The sequence below is a fragment of the Nicotiana attenuata genome, chromosome 7 (genome assembly GCF_001879085.1).
Source record: "Nicotiana attenuata strain UT chromosome 7, NIATTr2, whole genome shotgun sequence".
NCBI classification, from domain to species: Eukaryota; Viridiplantae; Streptophyta; class Magnoliopsida; order Solanales; family Solanaceae; genus Nicotiana; species Nicotiana attenuata.
In genome coordinates, this window is record NC_031995.1 from 52,435,239 (window position 1) to 52,452,400 (window position 17,162).

General features: G+C 41.6%; 1 protein-coding gene across 1 annotated transcript; it reads right to left on the bottom strand.

The window, feature by feature from the left end:
* Positions 14,571-15,488, bottom strand: LOC109230043. The gene has a single exon (XM_019395579.1). It carries the CDS (start codon positions 15,486-15,488, stop codon positions 14,571-14,573), a length of 918 nt encoding a protein of 305 aa, XP_019251124.1.

A 17,162-nucleotide genomic window follows, 5' to 3' on the forward strand; every position in this document is an offset into this window, starting at 1 on the left:
TCTTTTTTATTAAAAAAATATGTACACTTAATTAAGGTTATATCAAACCAAGCAATTTAATCGTATAACTTATAAATTAATATGAGAATATATATTATTTACGTAGAGTTAAGTGGTAAATGAACTTTTGAAAGACAGTTGTTTTTTATTCACTATGATATAAACATCAGATACATGTCAATTTTTATTTTTATAAGATTATTTACATATTCAAAAAAGTAAGTAAATTCACATTAGTTTTAGATTTGACTTAGATATACCACATTAACCTTTTTGGTTAACAAAATAATTAAAGATATGTATACTTATACAGCCCTAATTTAGGATTCCAATGTATAAAAATAAAAGTACAAAAAGCATAAAAGTTCTAATCGGTGCGTTGGTTAAGTAAGGGTAGTAATTGCGTTTAATGAGTGAGGCGCCTAGAGACCGAATCTCACCTTTAACAGGGTGGATTTTAATTTTTTCCTATCAACACAATCAATTTTTTTTTAAAAGGTTAAACCAGTAGTTACATTTTTTATCTACTTTATTTACATTTTGNTCACGTTTTAAATAGGATTCTAGCGTATACATTAAATACCACAAATCACACACGTAAATAAGAGATTTTAGATTGACGAGCGCAAAACACAATATAAAAACTAATGTTCGCTAGCCAAAGATAGTATAGTAAAATATCGTCTCTGCAGGAATTGTATTTAAACAATGTTCAAGTTTATGGGTTAAATGATATTCAAGATATTTAACACTTTGATTTGGAATGATTACTACTACAACTAACAAACTAAAAATTAAAGCAAGTAAAAATTAATCAAAGAGAACTAGAGAGTAGAAGAATAAGGGTTTTGACATGATAGGTGCAAGACTACTATCCTGAATTTGACATTGTGACTCTTAAAGTTCAATCGATTATCACGAATTTTATAGGTGATTAGCTTATACTTCCAATTCAGATTTCTCTCTCGATTAAATCTGAATCTTTCAAATAAACTAATGTGAAGTACGGTAAAACTTGCAAGAACTATTGGTAGCAATGATCTAAGAGAAACTTCTCGCGAATATTTCTCAATCCTAATTTAAACAGTAACTCAAAAATCTCTCTCGATTACTTCAAAGAATCACCAAATAAACTAAGGCATACGCTGCAATAATATGCAACAAGATGTTCTTCTTTTGATTAAACACTATAAAGAATAAAATCACAATTAATATTAAAGCTCCTCCAATAAATTCAAGCAACTAAAAGTAGATAAATCCGTAAACAACAACCAAGTCATCAAATCATGTCAAACCCTAAGGTAAACAACTATATAGATTTGGAGAAAGTCATCACAAATATAGTTAAAGAATAAGAAAACATTAATCCAATTTTACTATCCAAACTCGTGTATTGAATTGGTAGAAGGAAGATGAAATCTTGTGTCTTGAAGCCTCCATGCTCTCCAAAAGCTCCCAAGGTTAAAAGTGCTCTGAAAAACTTGTTTCTAGTGTATTTATACCAAGTCGTAACTTGCCTGAACCAAACTACCTTCTTTGAGCCGAAGTGGTGAAACTTGGAAAACTTTTACACTTCCTGCGTCGCACAGTGCTACGTGCCCTGCGTCGCATTAGTGTATTTTGCTCGGTTGTAAACTATCTGAACTTAGTTTGTTTGACAAACTTTTGTACTAATGCACCGCACCCTGTGTCACATTAGTGTATTTTCTTGCCAGATCCAAAAACTCCAAGTCTATGAACTTCTCAAACTTCTGACGAACTTTTGTTCTAATGCGTCGCTCAGTGCCACGCCTTATGCGACACATTAGTACATTTTGCTCTAGCCCTTGCGTTTTCTTTCAACTTTCGTATGCAACACCGGTTCACGAGCTCCAGATACGATGCCAATTGTTCAATTGAAGCTTTTACTCAAATTTCAAAGTTCCATATTTCATTATGGCTCGGATTTAAGCCCTGAACATACGAATTACGTCATAAGTACAAATTTCTCGTAATTAAGCTCAAATATGATTGAAATGCAATCAACAATTGGTGAAATTGAGACGAAAATTCAAGCTTCTAGCCTACCATCATAGGTTGCTAACGTATCTCCCGATTCACTTCCATTTATACACGTTTTTACTCAAAGGCAAATCTACATATAAAATTATGTGCTCAAAGACCCATTAACTTGACCCCCCGGCTTTTTATTATTTTTTTTTTTCCATTTAATTGTCTCATTGTGGCAAGATAAGGGGAAAATAAACAAAACTTCAAACCCTTTAACAGTTTTCCGAACGTACCCAGTACTCTTTGGCTTTTTTTTTTTTTTTTGGTTTCCCACCCGGTGTTCGGTGCCCGCATTGGAGTCCGATTATATCCGGATTCGCACCGCGTAGGGCCCCTTTCGGGGGGAAGCGTTCCCTACCAAGGATTTTTCCATACCCAAGGCTCGAACCCGAGACCTCTGGTTAAGGGAAGAGCAGTTCCATCCACTGCACCACATCCTTTGATCTTTGGCTCTTTTTTCGATATAGAGGTTGTTTGTTATCGTATTTATCTGTCGATTAATCAAGGATTTAAGATTTTGTCCTTCACTCCTTTATAATCTCAATCAAAAATTCAAAACAAAGGGTGAGAATAAAAATTCAATTCAAGCTATATAGATTGAAAAAGAAAAAGAGAAATTGGCTCTCTTAGTATTTTTGTGGCTCATTGAACAAAGTTTCGATACTTTGAAAAAGTGGAAAACAAAATAGATTTCGCAATTGTAAGCAATGATGCTATTATTCATCGTTCTTCAACGTATGAAAAGTCATTGAGCACAATTGTGATTTTGTCACTAGATTTTTTTATTATTATTAAGAATATTATTAGTAGTTCATTATGACTTGTGACTATAAGTCTTTTCTTGTAATGATAATATTAATCATATTTTCTTATGAAAGAATTACAAGAAAATATACATGACTTCACACCATAAGAAAAAATGGCCCATGTTTTTAAGTTTTACCCGACCTAGCTCATATTGTACATATTTTGAAAACACTAGCTGTTGCAAATTCAAAATCTGTGTTCTTACAACCATTGCTTCTAAAAGCTATGTAGTTAAATCTGTGTTCTCACAACCATTGCTTTCACTATCTCTTCTTCTCACATCTTTTACATATGCTTCAAGGGACCGTCCGCCATTACTGCTTCTCCCCCTATGTCACCTAGTTGCAAGGTAAAAAAATTGAAGCGTAGAAGTCCACCATTGAAAGCCATTCAAAGCTTTGCTTTCGAAAATAGAAAATTTTGAGTTTGTTAGTTGTTTGGATTTGGTGTTGTTCCAATTGATTGAAAATATCAAAAGGAGTTCAGAATTTAAATTTGAAGTGATTTGGAGTAGATTTGAGCAAGATTTGAGTTAAATTTCAGAAAAGACGCAAGGAAGAAGACGAAGTCAGTTTTTTGAATAATTATGTATAATCTTGTATAATAGTGTAAATGAGTGTATAAACACATCTTATACACTTTTATACACCTTTATACAAGCGTCTGTAGACGAACTTCTTCCACGATTTTCAGTTGCAATTCTTGTTCAAAATCAGTCCAAATCTCCATTAAATGACTTCAAATTTTATATAGGGAAAATTTCACATAAGAACAACTGAGCTCCCTGCTTTTCAATTTTATAGCCCATATTTCAATTTACAACCAACTAGCCCAAAAATAATATGCTAAGATTCAACATCCAACTCCAATAGGTTCTAGAAATTACTATTTAATTTTTAAAAAGATTACTCAAGCTTTTAAGTTAATTTTCGAATCGGTAATTGTGACTCAAATATTAGTTCAACAAACCAACTCCATTTGGATGGTGAAAATTAAATTTTTAACAAGGTTAAACATGTGGGTTTAAATTTCAAATTTGATTTTGTGAGAAATTTGGAGTGAGTGTAATTTAGACTTGTTAGAAATAGTATAAGGAGGTTATGTATAAAATTTGAAGTCATTTAATGCAGATTTGGACTGGTTTTGAACAAGAATTGCAACTGAAAATCGTGGAAGAAGTTCGTCTACAGACGCTTGTATAAAGGTATATAAAATTGTATAATAGTGTATAAGATGTGTTTGTATACTCATATACACTAGTATATAAGATTATACACAATTATACAAAAAACTGACTTCGTCTTCTTCCTTGCGTCAAATCTTGCTCAAATCTACTCCAAATCACTTCAAATTTAACTTTTGAACTCCTTTTGATATTTCCAATCAATTGGAACAACACCCAATCCAAACAACTAACAAACTCAAAAAATCCTATTTTCGAAAGTAAAGCTTCGAATGGCCTTCAATGGTGAACTTCTACTCTTCAATTTTCTTACATTGCAACCAGGTGACACAGGGTAAGAAGCAGCAATGGCGGACGACCCTTGAAGCATATGTAGAATATGTGAGAAGAAGAGAGAGTGAAAGTAATGATTGTGAGAACACATATTTAACTCCATAGCTTTAGAAGCAATGGTTGTAAGAACACAAGTTTTGAATTGGCTAGTGCTTTCAATATATGTACAATATGGGCTAGGTTGGGTAAAACTTAAAAATATGGGCCATTTTTTGTTATGGTGTGAAGTCATGTGTATTTTCTTGTAATTCTTTCTTTTATATACAACCTCCTTATACTATTTCTAACAAGTCTAAATAACACGCACTCCAAATTTCTCACAAAATTAAATTCGGAATTTAAACCCACATATTTAAGCTTGTTAAAAATCTAATTTTCACCATCCAAATGAATTTGGTTTGTCGAACTAATATTTGAGTCACAGTTACTGATTCGAAAATTAACTTAAAAGCTTGAACAATCTTTTTTAAAAATTAAATAGTAATTTTGAGAACCTATTGGAGTTGGATGTTGAATCTTAGCCTACTATTTTTGGGCTAGTTGGTTGTAAATTAAAATATGGGCGATAAAATTGAAAGCTAGGGAGCCAAGTTGTTCTTATGTGAACATTTCCCTTTTCTTATTAGCTTACTTTTTTTTACTGTTGCAGTGTGTTAGTTGTGCACTTATACTATGTGATTGGTCGCAACTTTTATTTGACCAAAAGGTGTTAAGACTTTTTGTTAAACTATTTAAATAAGATGATGATGGGTAATTCTAGTTAAATATAATAAATCCTAGATCTGAGACTAATAGATATCAATAACGTAAAATTGTATTCAAGGCTATTTAATACCAAGGGGATGTTTAATGGTATTTTTATGAATGTATGAGGGTGTAATGACAAGCAATAAATATAATAAATGGCAATAAATGTAAATAGAGAGAATGATTCACCCAAATATTCAATGAGGTGGATGATTATCTCTCTAACAAGGATGTAAGACAAACAAACGTGGGAATATAGAAAGTTCTGGATCTGATGTGAGAAAGCTTGGGACCAACAACAAATCGAATCTTTTTGTAAAGTCAATGCTTGTAATTTTCTTGAGAGTCAACTTTTCAAGAGAGAGCTTATCATATAGAATATTACATGCCCCTCTCTTCTCTCTCTATTCCTACTTATATGGGACATATCCCTTACCTAACTGAAAGTACAAGTGCAGAGAATGTTCGGTAGAATATTCTTTTAAAATATCTTATTACTAAACTAGCTGTTTGGGCCGATCTGAGTGCTCGACCTCGACCTTAGCTGCTCAGCTCGCCAACATGTTACTTCTTTAGCATGACCTCGGCCTAATCATCTCTTAGTTATACTCTCTTAGACAAGATTCCTTTGATCAGATTTTGACCCATACAGTTAGTCCCTCCGCCTGCCGGGGTTGTCTTTGGACGAGCTCGATGGGCGGACTTCGCCAGTTGCAATTTGAGAAATCTGAGCATGTTGGCTGAGGAGTGACCCTTTTATGGTGAGGTGATGATGTGGCACTTCAAGAGCCACATCTGACCATTACGTCAGTTTGAAATGACGTTTGACGTAATGAAATGGCATTATTTCATCATGCGTCATTATGGCGCATGTTCCCAATACGTTACATGGTTTCCTGCGCCTTTTCCGTTTCGAAATCAATGTGGTGGCCTTTGGCTTTCTCGATCAGGGTGCCAGTATTCTTATAAATAGGGATGGGAATTCCTCATTTGGGTTGCTGCATTTCTTAAGCATTTGAAATCTCAAGCTTCCCCTTCCTCTTCTTTAAATTTCTTGCATCTTTATTTCCTCTCCTTTTAGCATTTTCCGCCATTGTTATCCCTTTTACCTTTGCACTTTCTTCTCATATACATAATCAGAAAAATGGCTAGTGCATATTCTAACCCTGAGGGAGCCACTAATCCTGTCGCGTTGGCTGTGGACATGCCTTCTCATGAAGAAGGAGTAGCCATTGTAGAAGATCAGAATTTCCCCCATCACGGATGAGATAATTCCACGTTCGGGGAGGATTAGATCGGACTTCAAGAACCGACCTGATGAAGACCCTGAACCCGTCGTTTTTTAGATGGATGCGGCGACGCTCGTTGCATTTAGGGCTAAATAGGGAATCCCAGACCACGTCGAACTTGTCTCTGCTGGTAACGATGTAGTGCAGATACATCGCCCAGGGTACTGCGCCATTCTATGCGTACCCATTTGTCGTCGGCTATACACTTTCTCTTCCTTCCTTGCGGAGGACTTTTGCCGTTATTATGGTGTGTGCCCGACTCAGCTGTCCCGTACATATACAATCTTTTCCTTATGCTTATCAAGTACGCGGAGCTGGCTAACAGTGGGATTTCTCTCCGTCATCCTCTTCACCTCTTTGCCACAAGTTTTCACAGGGGTACGATGATACACCTTCGCCACCGTGGGACCAAGGGAATGGTGGTGAAGATGGATGATAAAACTAATCGCTGCTTTTGGGCTAATTTCTTCTACGTGAGGAAGGAGCACGTGGTGTCGAACCCCAACGGGTTTCCCGAGGAGTGGAACTTTGCTCGTTACTATTTTTCCCAAACGACTGTTTGTTGTTTCTTTTTGGTGATCTGATCGTTCTCCCTCTTTTTTTCTCTTTTTTTTTGTGTAGCCGAGAAGGATCCTCCTCCGCTAGTCACCGACATTCGCGACTGGGTGAGCCAGATTCTTCCTCATACGGTGGGGATTCGTGAGTGGTCGCAATTTAATGAGAGGTTTGGGTGCAGACCTTCGGCCGGTGAGTCATTTCGCTTCGATCTTAGTAATTTTGACCTTTGTACCGTCTTTTCTTTCCTTCCGTTTTTTACTTAGTCTTTCTTTGCTGGTAGTTCGGAGGGCTTCGAGGAGGGCGAGGGCTCCTACTCCTGCTTTTCGCCAGTCAAGTACTTCGATCGGGCCTATACTTGTTGTGGCTGCAAGCGGGCCTGCTCAGACTGCTGTTACCTCTCGGACCCCAGCCTCGCATGGTCCTAGCCGCCAAGATGCTGCTCCACAAGTGGAGATTCTGGCTTCTTCAGTGTTTTATTTGGTGGATGAGTCGTTGCAGGGCAAAGATGAAGAGGCTCCGCTTAATAGGCGAAGGGTAAAGGTTGACGGCAGAGTGATCGAGGATGAGGAGCCTGCGAGGGTTAAACCCGATTTGACCACGGCCGAACCGGGGGGCGGTACGGCTTTGGACGCAGAGACCGTGCCTCCTTCGGATGTGGAGATCACCTTCGTGGAAGGAGGGGAGAGACCATAGGCGGCTGCGGTCATTCTGAGGAGTGATCCGGCAATGCCAATGCGGGTCGACGTTCCCTTTTCGGCTGAGGAGAGGGCGAAAAGAGTGGTCGTAGATGATTATGAATCCGGCTCCGATGTCGATCCCGAGGAAGTGAGAATATTTGACGAAGGGTTTACCTGGGTGGAGGTGAGAACGGATGGATCCTCTCGCTCGATTGTAATCCCTTTGGACTGCAATTTGTTGGAGGATACGGTGAGCGTGGTCCCTTCCTTTGCCCTTCTTTGCTCCGCTGCCGAGAACAGGACTCTTCAGGTGCTCAAGGATTCCGACTTGTCACTGGGCATATCTGGGATGGCTCTGAGGGTGAGTTTCCTTCCTCATTATTTTTGCATTTCGCGTCCTTTTCCTCTTTCTATCTTTACTAATTTTTGGCTTTTCCTTTTTTCCTCTCCCCCTTTTTTAGACTTCCATTTTAGAGATCGAGAGCGCCCGCTGAGAAGAGAAGCGGAAGGTTGTTTTCCAGAAAATGGTTTCGAAGTACATCCGATATCGTGACAAGTACCGTGAGATGCGTGGACGGTTCAGAGCAGGTGGTAACCTCAAGTCCTTATAGATGAGTTGGGCCAGAAGGACAAGGAGCTCGTGAGGATCATCGGCCGATGCAGTGAGATCTAGGGGGCGCTTAGGGCCAAGGACGAAGAGCTCCAGGTGAGAAAGGGGGTTGTGGCCGAGTGTGTTGACCTTCAAGCGCAAGTGGTGACCCTCCGACTCGAGCTTGGGCAAAGCTCGATCAGAGTTGCCGGCCTGAGTGGTGAGTTTATCGAGAAAGTGGCCGAGTTAAAGGGGTTGAGGAGGCCCGGGTAGCGGCTTTGGCGAAGGTGACGGCTTTAGAGGACTGCATTCGCGTCCTCAGGTCTGAACGTGCAACTGATGCGAAAACGGTTGCTCTAAGGGAGGCATGACTCGAAGAGCGAATTGGTGGGCTTGAGAGAGATATCTCGAGCTTAAGTGATCAAGTCGCTGCTCTCGAGGCTGAGAAGGCGCGATTATTGGCTCCGCCGTCCTTCTCCCATACTTCTGCTTTCCCCGATGTTCCTCGACATTTGTATGAGATGTGGATCCACACCGAGGCTCAGCTAGATAGATATAGGAATTTGATGACGGCGGGGAAGGTTCTTGAGGCCGATTTTAAAGTTGTCCGTGTAAGGCATGTGATGCTAGGCTCGCCTATGGCTATGACCCTGCTATGCCGGGGACCAGTGATGGTGAAGAGGACTTAGACGGGCTTGCGTCTGATGCTTGGTATGACAATTACTATCCCAATGGCGGGGGCGGTGGTGGAGATGGAGTTGCTGGACCGGGCGGTGAAGGCGTTGGCGAAGGCGCAGATGATGGAGATGGCGCAGCTGGACCGGGCGGTGATGGTGGCGATGGTGAAGGCGGAGATAATGTGGTGTGATGCTTTTGTACTTAGTTCTTGTTCTTCTCTTCTTCATTCTTGGTTTCGGGGGCGTCTTTCTGGCCCTTTGTAAGATATTTTTTCTTCTTTTTTTAGGAATGGAATGATCATGACTTTTTGCTATATGTTCTTGGCCCCTTTTACTCTTCGAATGTTTTTCTTTGAAAGAGTGTGGTGATACCTGCTATTTCGAACATGGTCGAGTATATCTTTGGTTGAACTTGGGCGAAGTCCCATGTCGTACTTAATTCGAACGAGGTCGTAAATCAAACTTAAGTCAGCATGAATTGAATTTGAGTGTGATCGAATATCAGTTCGAGCGAGGTCGAATGTTTAATTAATTCGAACGAGGTCAGATGTTAGTAAATTCGAACGGGGTAGAATGTTAGTTAATTCGAACGAGGTCGAATATGAGTCGATTCGAACAAGGTCGAATGTTAGTTAATTTGAAGAATGTCGAATGTCAGTTAATTCGAACGAGGACGAATGTAAATTGATTCGAGCGAGGTCGAATGCTGATTCTTAGTTGATTCGAAGGAGGTCGAATGTGAGTCGATTCGAGTGAGGTCGAATGCCGACTCTCAGTTGATTCGAACAAGGTCGAATGTTAATTAATTCGAACAAGGTCGAATGTGAGTCGATTCGAGCGAGGTCAAATGTGAGTCGTTTCGAGCGGGGTCGAATGCTGACTCTTAGTTGATTCGAACGAGGTCGAAGGTTAATTAATTCGAATGAGGTCGAATGTGAGTAGATTCGAGCGAGGTCGAATGCTGACTCTTAGTTGATTCGAATGAGGTCGAATGTTAATTAGTTCGAACGAGGTCGAATGTGAGTCGATTCGAGCCAGGTTGAATGTTGACTCTTAGTTGATTCGAACGAGGTCGAACGTGAGTTGATTCGAACGAGGTCGAATGCTGATTCTTAGTTGATTCGAACGAGGTCGAATGTTAATTAATTCGAACGAGGTCGAATGCGAGTCGATTCAAGCGAGGTCGAATGTTGACTCTTAGTTGATTCGAACGAGGTCGAATGTTAATTAATTCGAACGAGGTCAAATGTGAGTCGTTTCGAGCAGGGTCGAATGCTGGCTCTTAGTTGATTCGGATGAGGTCGAATGTTAATTAATTCTAACAAGGTGGAATGTGAGTCGATTCAAGCGAGGTCGAATGTGAGTCGTTTCGAGCGGGGTCGAATGCTGACTCTTAGTTGATTCGAATGAGGTCGAATGCGGCGCAAAGTAAAAAATTAATTCGATCATGTGTTTTGTATCCCTTGCTTTCATATATATATATATATATATATATATATATCGAAGTTTACATGCTTTTTGGGCTAGTATTCCACTCCCAGTCTATCTAGTCCCTTTATTGTTCGGCCCGGAGAAGTATTTGAGGGGTCGGACAATGAACTTGTTAACTTGCAATCTATCCTGCTCGAGCCCTAAACTTCAAGATGTCCCCCTTGTCGCCTCGTTAAAAACCTCCCTGTGAAAACCCAGTCGGGACAATACTCAGGTGAGGGAAAAAAGAGTACGGCCCGGGGAGCATCTTTTCTTTAGAAGTTAAAGTACTTGAGGTGGGCGACATTCCAATTGTTTGGCAATAATTTCCCCTCCACTGTTTCTAGTTAGTATGACCCTTTGCTTGTTGCTGCCGTAATCTTATATGGGCCGTCCCATTTAGTCCTTAGTTTTCCTTCTCGTGGGTCTTTGCTCGCCTGTGTTTTGGCTTTAAGTACGTAGTCCCTTACTTTGAGTGATCTGACCTTGGCTTTTTTGTTGTAATATCGCTCCGCTTGTTGTTTTTTAGCGACCACCCTTATATAAGCCATATCTCTTCGCTCTCCGACTTCATCGAGGTCTTGCCTCCTACCTTCGTCGTTAACCGGTCCACTCTCGTGGGAATATCTCAGTCTGGGTTCTCCGACCTCGACTGGTATTACTGCATCAGTCCCATAGACTAGTAAATATGACGTTTCTCCCGTGCTTGTTTTCGGCGTTGTGTAGTATGCCCATAGCACTTCCGGCAGCAATTCCAGCCACAATCCCTTGGCGTTCTCGAGCTTCTTCTTCATGATGTTCAATATTGATTGTTGGAGGACTCCGCCTGACCATTGCCCGCGGGGTGATATGGCGTGGAGAGTATTCTTTTGATGTGCCATTTTCAAAGAACTCGGCGGTCTTTTTCCCAGTGAAATGGGGCCCGGTGTCACAACCGATTTCTTTGGGGATGTCAAAGCGGCATATAACGTTTCTCCATATAGTGTGACTACTTCTTGCTCGCGTATTTGGGCGAATGCACCTACTTCCACCCACTTGGAAAAATAGTCAGTTAAAACTAAAAGAAATCGTACATTACCTCGTCCCACTGGGAAGGGTCCGACGATGTCCATTCCCCATTTGATGAAAGGCAAGGGCGAGGTAACGGAGTGGATGTGCTCGCCCGCTTAGTGAATCATAGGGTCATATCTTTGGCATTGCTCGCATTTTCTTAGGAAGTCAGCGACCTCATTTTTCATCGTGGGCCAGTAGTAGCCTGCTCGTATGAGGCATCTGACGAGAGCTCGATTTCCGGTATGAGCTTTGTAGTGACCTTCGTGTACTTCTTCGAGGACGCGCCACGCTTGATTTGGTCCTAAACACTTTGCTAGGGGTCCGCCAAACGTTCTTTTGTATAAGTCGTTATTGATGACGTTGTACCTGGCCGCCTGCATTCGAAGCTTCTTGGATTCTTTTTTATCGGGTAGGAGCACTCCGTCCTGCAAGTATGAGATAATACGATTGCGCCAGTCCCAAGTCAAGTTTATAGTTCGTACCTCGATTTGATCTCTCGGTGAATGGAGAAGGGTGACCACATCCCCTTCTCCGGTTATGCTTTTGGTGGCCGCTGCCAGTTTAGCGAGGCTGTCCGCCTCGATGTTCTTCGCTCGGGGTATTTGATCGAACTGGCATTCGTCGAACTCGGGTAATAGTTTGTAAATTTTGGCCTGGTATTTCTGTAGTCGTTGCTCAATAATTTGGAAAGTCCCTATAACTTGGTTGACAACGAGTTGCGAGTCGCATCGCAGGACTAATCTGCTCCGTACTTGAGTGCCAATTTTAACCCTGCAATCACGGCCTCATACTCGGCCTCATTGTTAGTCATATCAGGGCATTGTATGGACTTGCAAACTATTTCGCCTGTTGGGACCTCGAGTATGAGTCCCAGTCCAGATCCTGATGCGTTAGAAGCACCATCGGTGTACAGAACCCATTGGTCATGTATTTTGGCGAAAGTACTAGCGGTTTCCCTTTCGACTTCGGGCATTATCTTCGCACTGAAGTCAGCGACGAAGTCGGCAAGAACTTGCGACTTTATCGCCGTTCAGGGCTGATAGGTTATATCGCGCTTTCTTAGCTCTATAGCCCACTTGGCCAATTTGCCTGATAGTTCAGGTTTGTGCAGAATACTCCTTAGAGGTAAAGTCATGACCACCGAGATGGGGTGGCACTGGAAATAAGGTCTAAGCTTTCGTGAAGCTATGACCAAGCTAGAGCTAGCTTCTCGAGGTGGGGGTACCTCATTTCCGCGTCGACCAAAGTTTTGCTAATGTAGTAAATTAGAGACTATGTACCTTTATTTTCTCGTACCAGTACTGCACTTACTGCGACATCGGACGCGGCCAGGTAGATGAGGAGACGCTCTCTGGGCTCTGCCTTAGCGAGCAACGGTGGCGAAGACAGGTAGGCCTTTAGTTCTTTTAAGGCATCGACACACTCGGAATTCCATTGGAGTCCGTTATCCTTTTTGAGTATGCTGAAAAATTTGTGGCACATATCGGAGGACCGCGAGATAAACATCGACAGGGCAGCTATCCGACCGGTCACCTTTTGCATTTATTTCTTGCTGGTTAAATTTTTCGGGATTCCTTATATGGCATTGATCCGGTCGGGGTTGACCTCGATGCCTCATTGCGATACCAAAAAGCCGAGGAACTTTCTAGAGGTTACGGCGAAGGTGCATTTTTCGGGGTTCAATTTCATGTCGTACTGTCTGAGTATGTCGAAGGCTTCCCCCAAGTGGTCGATACGTTCTTCCTTCCTTTTTGACTTGACCAACATTTCGTCTATATATACTTCCATGGTCTTGCCGAGTTGATCTTTGAACATTTTGGTCACTAGCCTCTAATATGTTGCCCCTGCGTTTTTCAACCCGAACGGCATCACCTTGTAGCAGTATGTCCCCTGGTGGGTGATGAAAGTGGTTTTTTCCTGGTCCTCTTCCTCCATGAGGATTTGGTTGTAGCCCGAGTAGGCGTCCAAGAAGCTTAGTAGTTCGTGCCCGGTTGTAGCGTCGATGAGTTGGTCGATATGGGGCAGCGGGAACGAGTCTTTTGGGCAAGCTTTGTTCAGATCTGTGAAGTCTACGCACATCCGCCACTTTCTGCTCTTCTTTTTTCACCATGACCACATTGGCGACCCACTGAGGGTACTTCGGTTCCCTGATAGAATCGTTCACTAACAATTTTTCGACCTCTTCGCGAGCCGCGTTATTTGTTGCAGAGTTAAACTTTCATCTAATTTGCCTCACCGGGGAGTAAAACGGGTCGACGTTCAACTTGTGAGTTGCTATCTCCTTCGAGATACCTGGCATGTCTGCATGGGAAAAAGCAAACAGGTCTACGTTACTTTTTAAGAATTAGCAAAATTTACCTAGATCTTGGAGCTTATGGCCGATGAAAGCTTTCTTGCCGTGATCGTCATTGTCTAGTTGGACGGGGTCGAGGTCCTCTACGGTTGACCCTGTGGCTTCTACGATTTTGGGGTCTCTAATAACGTCTTTCCTCTCATTGCCATCTGACCCCGACTTCATTAATTGCTATGCCTCCTCGGCCTTTCCTTTTAATTGTTGGGTGTATGTGCAGTCTTGGGCGATGCGGTAGCATTCTCGGGCCGTGGGTTGCTCTCCTCGGATGCAGAATACTCCCGAGGGGGTGGGAAATTTAATGACTTGTTATAAGCTGGAGGGGACGACTTTCATGGCGTGTATCCAAGGTCGGCCTATGATGGCGTTGTATGCCGTATCAAAGACACGTAAAGTAATGACAAGAGCGTCATAGTGAGGAAGGACCAAACCGTGAGTATCTAACTTATCAAAGATGATACTTTCTTTGAGTTCGTCATACCGCTCGTGGGTCATGGACCGTTTGAGTTTGTGGGTGGCGGTGAACTTCATGCTGTTGATAGATACGTCGTCCCCTCCTCCGATGATCATTTGAATGGTCCGAGCTGGGAAAGGTGGCTTGGGCGGTCCCTGGGGTTATTCCCGCCCTCGGGCGAAGTTGGCCCTTCCACGATCGACGATACAATCCTGTGTTTTATGACCCCACTCCTGGTGGAATTCTCAAAGGGCATTTGACTTTCTGGTTCTGGGGTCAGATCTCATATTTTACGGCCATTTCACTTTTGGGCCGAGCTTCTCCAATGTGTAGACTATCTCTGAGGGGGAAACACAGAAATTGTGAGCAGATAATAAGGGGGCATACCTCTCTCATTTTGGTGGATTCCCGTTCGCAACCTGGATGGACCTTCATCATGGCGTGGAGGTTGCATGAGGGTGCCTCTGACGTAAGGCTGATGTCTCTCTCGATTAGGTCGGGATTCCGCTAGATCTCTCTTGCTGTCGTTTCTCCGGTCTTTCCTAGACTTCATTTGGACCGAGGTCAAACATTGGGTAGGTCCATTGAGATCATCCTTGTCGGCTCTTACCTCGGCACAGTAATCATTGTGTATCTCGTCCCAAGTGGTTGGAGGATATTTCATGAGTCGGCTTAGCAACTTTTTGGTTACCCTCGACCCGCTTCTACTTAGCCCATTCTGGAAAGTGGCTACCGCCATCCCCTCAGATACATTTGGAAGGGTCATTCTTACACGGTTGAACCGGGCGAGGAAGTCCTTGAGTCCTTCGCCAGGCGATTGCTTAATGGCGAATATGTCGTTCACCCTTGCCTCTGCTTTCTTGGCCCAGGCATGGGCGGTGACGAACTTGTCTGCCATTTCTTCGAATGTTTCTATGGAACGCGCAGGTAACTGTGAGTACCAAGTCAATGCTCCCCCGATTAGGATTTCTCCAAACTTTTTCAGCAATATCGACGACACTTGTTCCTTTGCAATGTCATTGCCTTTTACTACAGTGACATAGTGAGTCACATGATCCTCCGGGTCCGTCGTGATGTCGTATATTTTTAAGTACGACAGCATTTTGAAGGTCTTTGGTATGGCATGCACTGTAGCCTTGTCGCTATATGGTTGCTCAACGAACCGACCGGCGTCTCTTTTTGGCAGAAGTTTTGGGGCGCCCGGTATTTTGTCTACCCTTTCTTGGTGCTCTTTCATCTGGCTACGGAGCATTTTGTTCTAGTCCTCCATCTCCTCCAATTTCCTCAAAATGGCTGTGAGAGTTGTCATTACCTGCATCACTAACGGCTTGCCTTCGCCTCTCGGTAGCGTCACGACCTCGCACTGTAAAGGCGCCTCTACATCCACGACAGAAGAGGCACCACCAGCAGTGAAAAAGTTACTTGAGGCATGGTTGACAAAAATGCTAACCGGTTTCCTCGACAAGCCCGCTCGCCTGGGAGAGGTGTTTGGTGTTATGTCTTCGCCCTCCGCTTCGTCCGCTTCGTTAATGGTGTCGAGGAGATCGGTCGTGAGGTCGCCTTTCTCTTTTCTTCTCCGTTGCCTGCCATGTCAGATTTGTGCAAACAAGGAAGTACGGGAATTTACAAAGTTTTGTGCATTTTTTTTAAGATCTAGAAGAAACTAAAATTTTAACTAGAAAAGTCCCCACAGACGGCGCCAAATTGTTTGACCAAAAGGTGTTAAGCCTTTTTGCTAAACTAATTAAATAAGATGATGATGGGTAAATCCTAGTTAAATATAATAAATTCTAGATCTAAGACTAATAGATATCAATAACGTAAATTATATTCAAGGCTATTTAATACCAAGGGGATGTTTAATGGTATTTTTATGAATGTATGAGGGAGTAATGACAAGCAATAAATATAATAAATGGCAATAAATGTAAACAGAGAATATGATTTTACCCAAATGTTCAATGAGGTGGATGATTATCTCTCTGACAATGATGTAAGACAAACAAACGTGGAAATATAAAAAGTTCACTCGGATCTGATGTGAGAAAGCTTGGGACCAACAACAAATCGAATCTTTTTGTATAGGCAATGTTTGTAATTTTCTTGAGAGTTAACTTTTCAAGAGAGAGCTTATCATATAGTATATTACATGCCCCTCTCTTCTCTCTCTATTCCTACTTATATGGGACATATCTCTTACCTAACTGAAAGTACAAGTGCAGAGAATATTCTGTAGAATATTCCTTTAAAATATCTTATTACTAAACTAGCCGTTTGGGCCAATTTGAGTGCTCGACCTCGACCTTAGCTGCTCAGCTCGCCAACATTTACTTCTTTAGCATGACCTCGGCCTAATCAGCTCTTAGTTATCCTCTCTTAGACTAGATTCCTTTGATCAGATTTTGACCCATACAACTTATGTTATAGGTAATTAGTACTTGCGATTTGTTACTGTTTTTAAAGATAATATATATAGATGTGATTAATTATAATTACTTAAAAATTATTGTTTCAATACAGTGTGAAATATAAATAAAAAATTTCAAGCCAAGAATATGTCAAAATCTAGATAGCATAAAATGTATCAAGCTTTTTTAATTATTCCAACAGAAAGAAATTACTCCTTATGGAGTAAGAAAAACTAAAAAGAAATTTTGAAAGACTGAAATATATAAAAGACTAAGAAAATATTCCTACTAAAAAAATAAATAACAAAGACACCCAAGACTAGTCCTTGTGTCTTCCAAAAGATTAATGGATGATCATTTTATGAAGCGAGCTTGCAAAGATGACATTTGGTTACTTCCTATTTTGGCCAAAGTAAGATTACTCTGGCATCAATAAATTTTTTCTCTTCAATTTCTCAGATAATATATTGGCAAGATGATTTTTTTAACTTCTTGCTATGGTGTATGTGAGATTACTT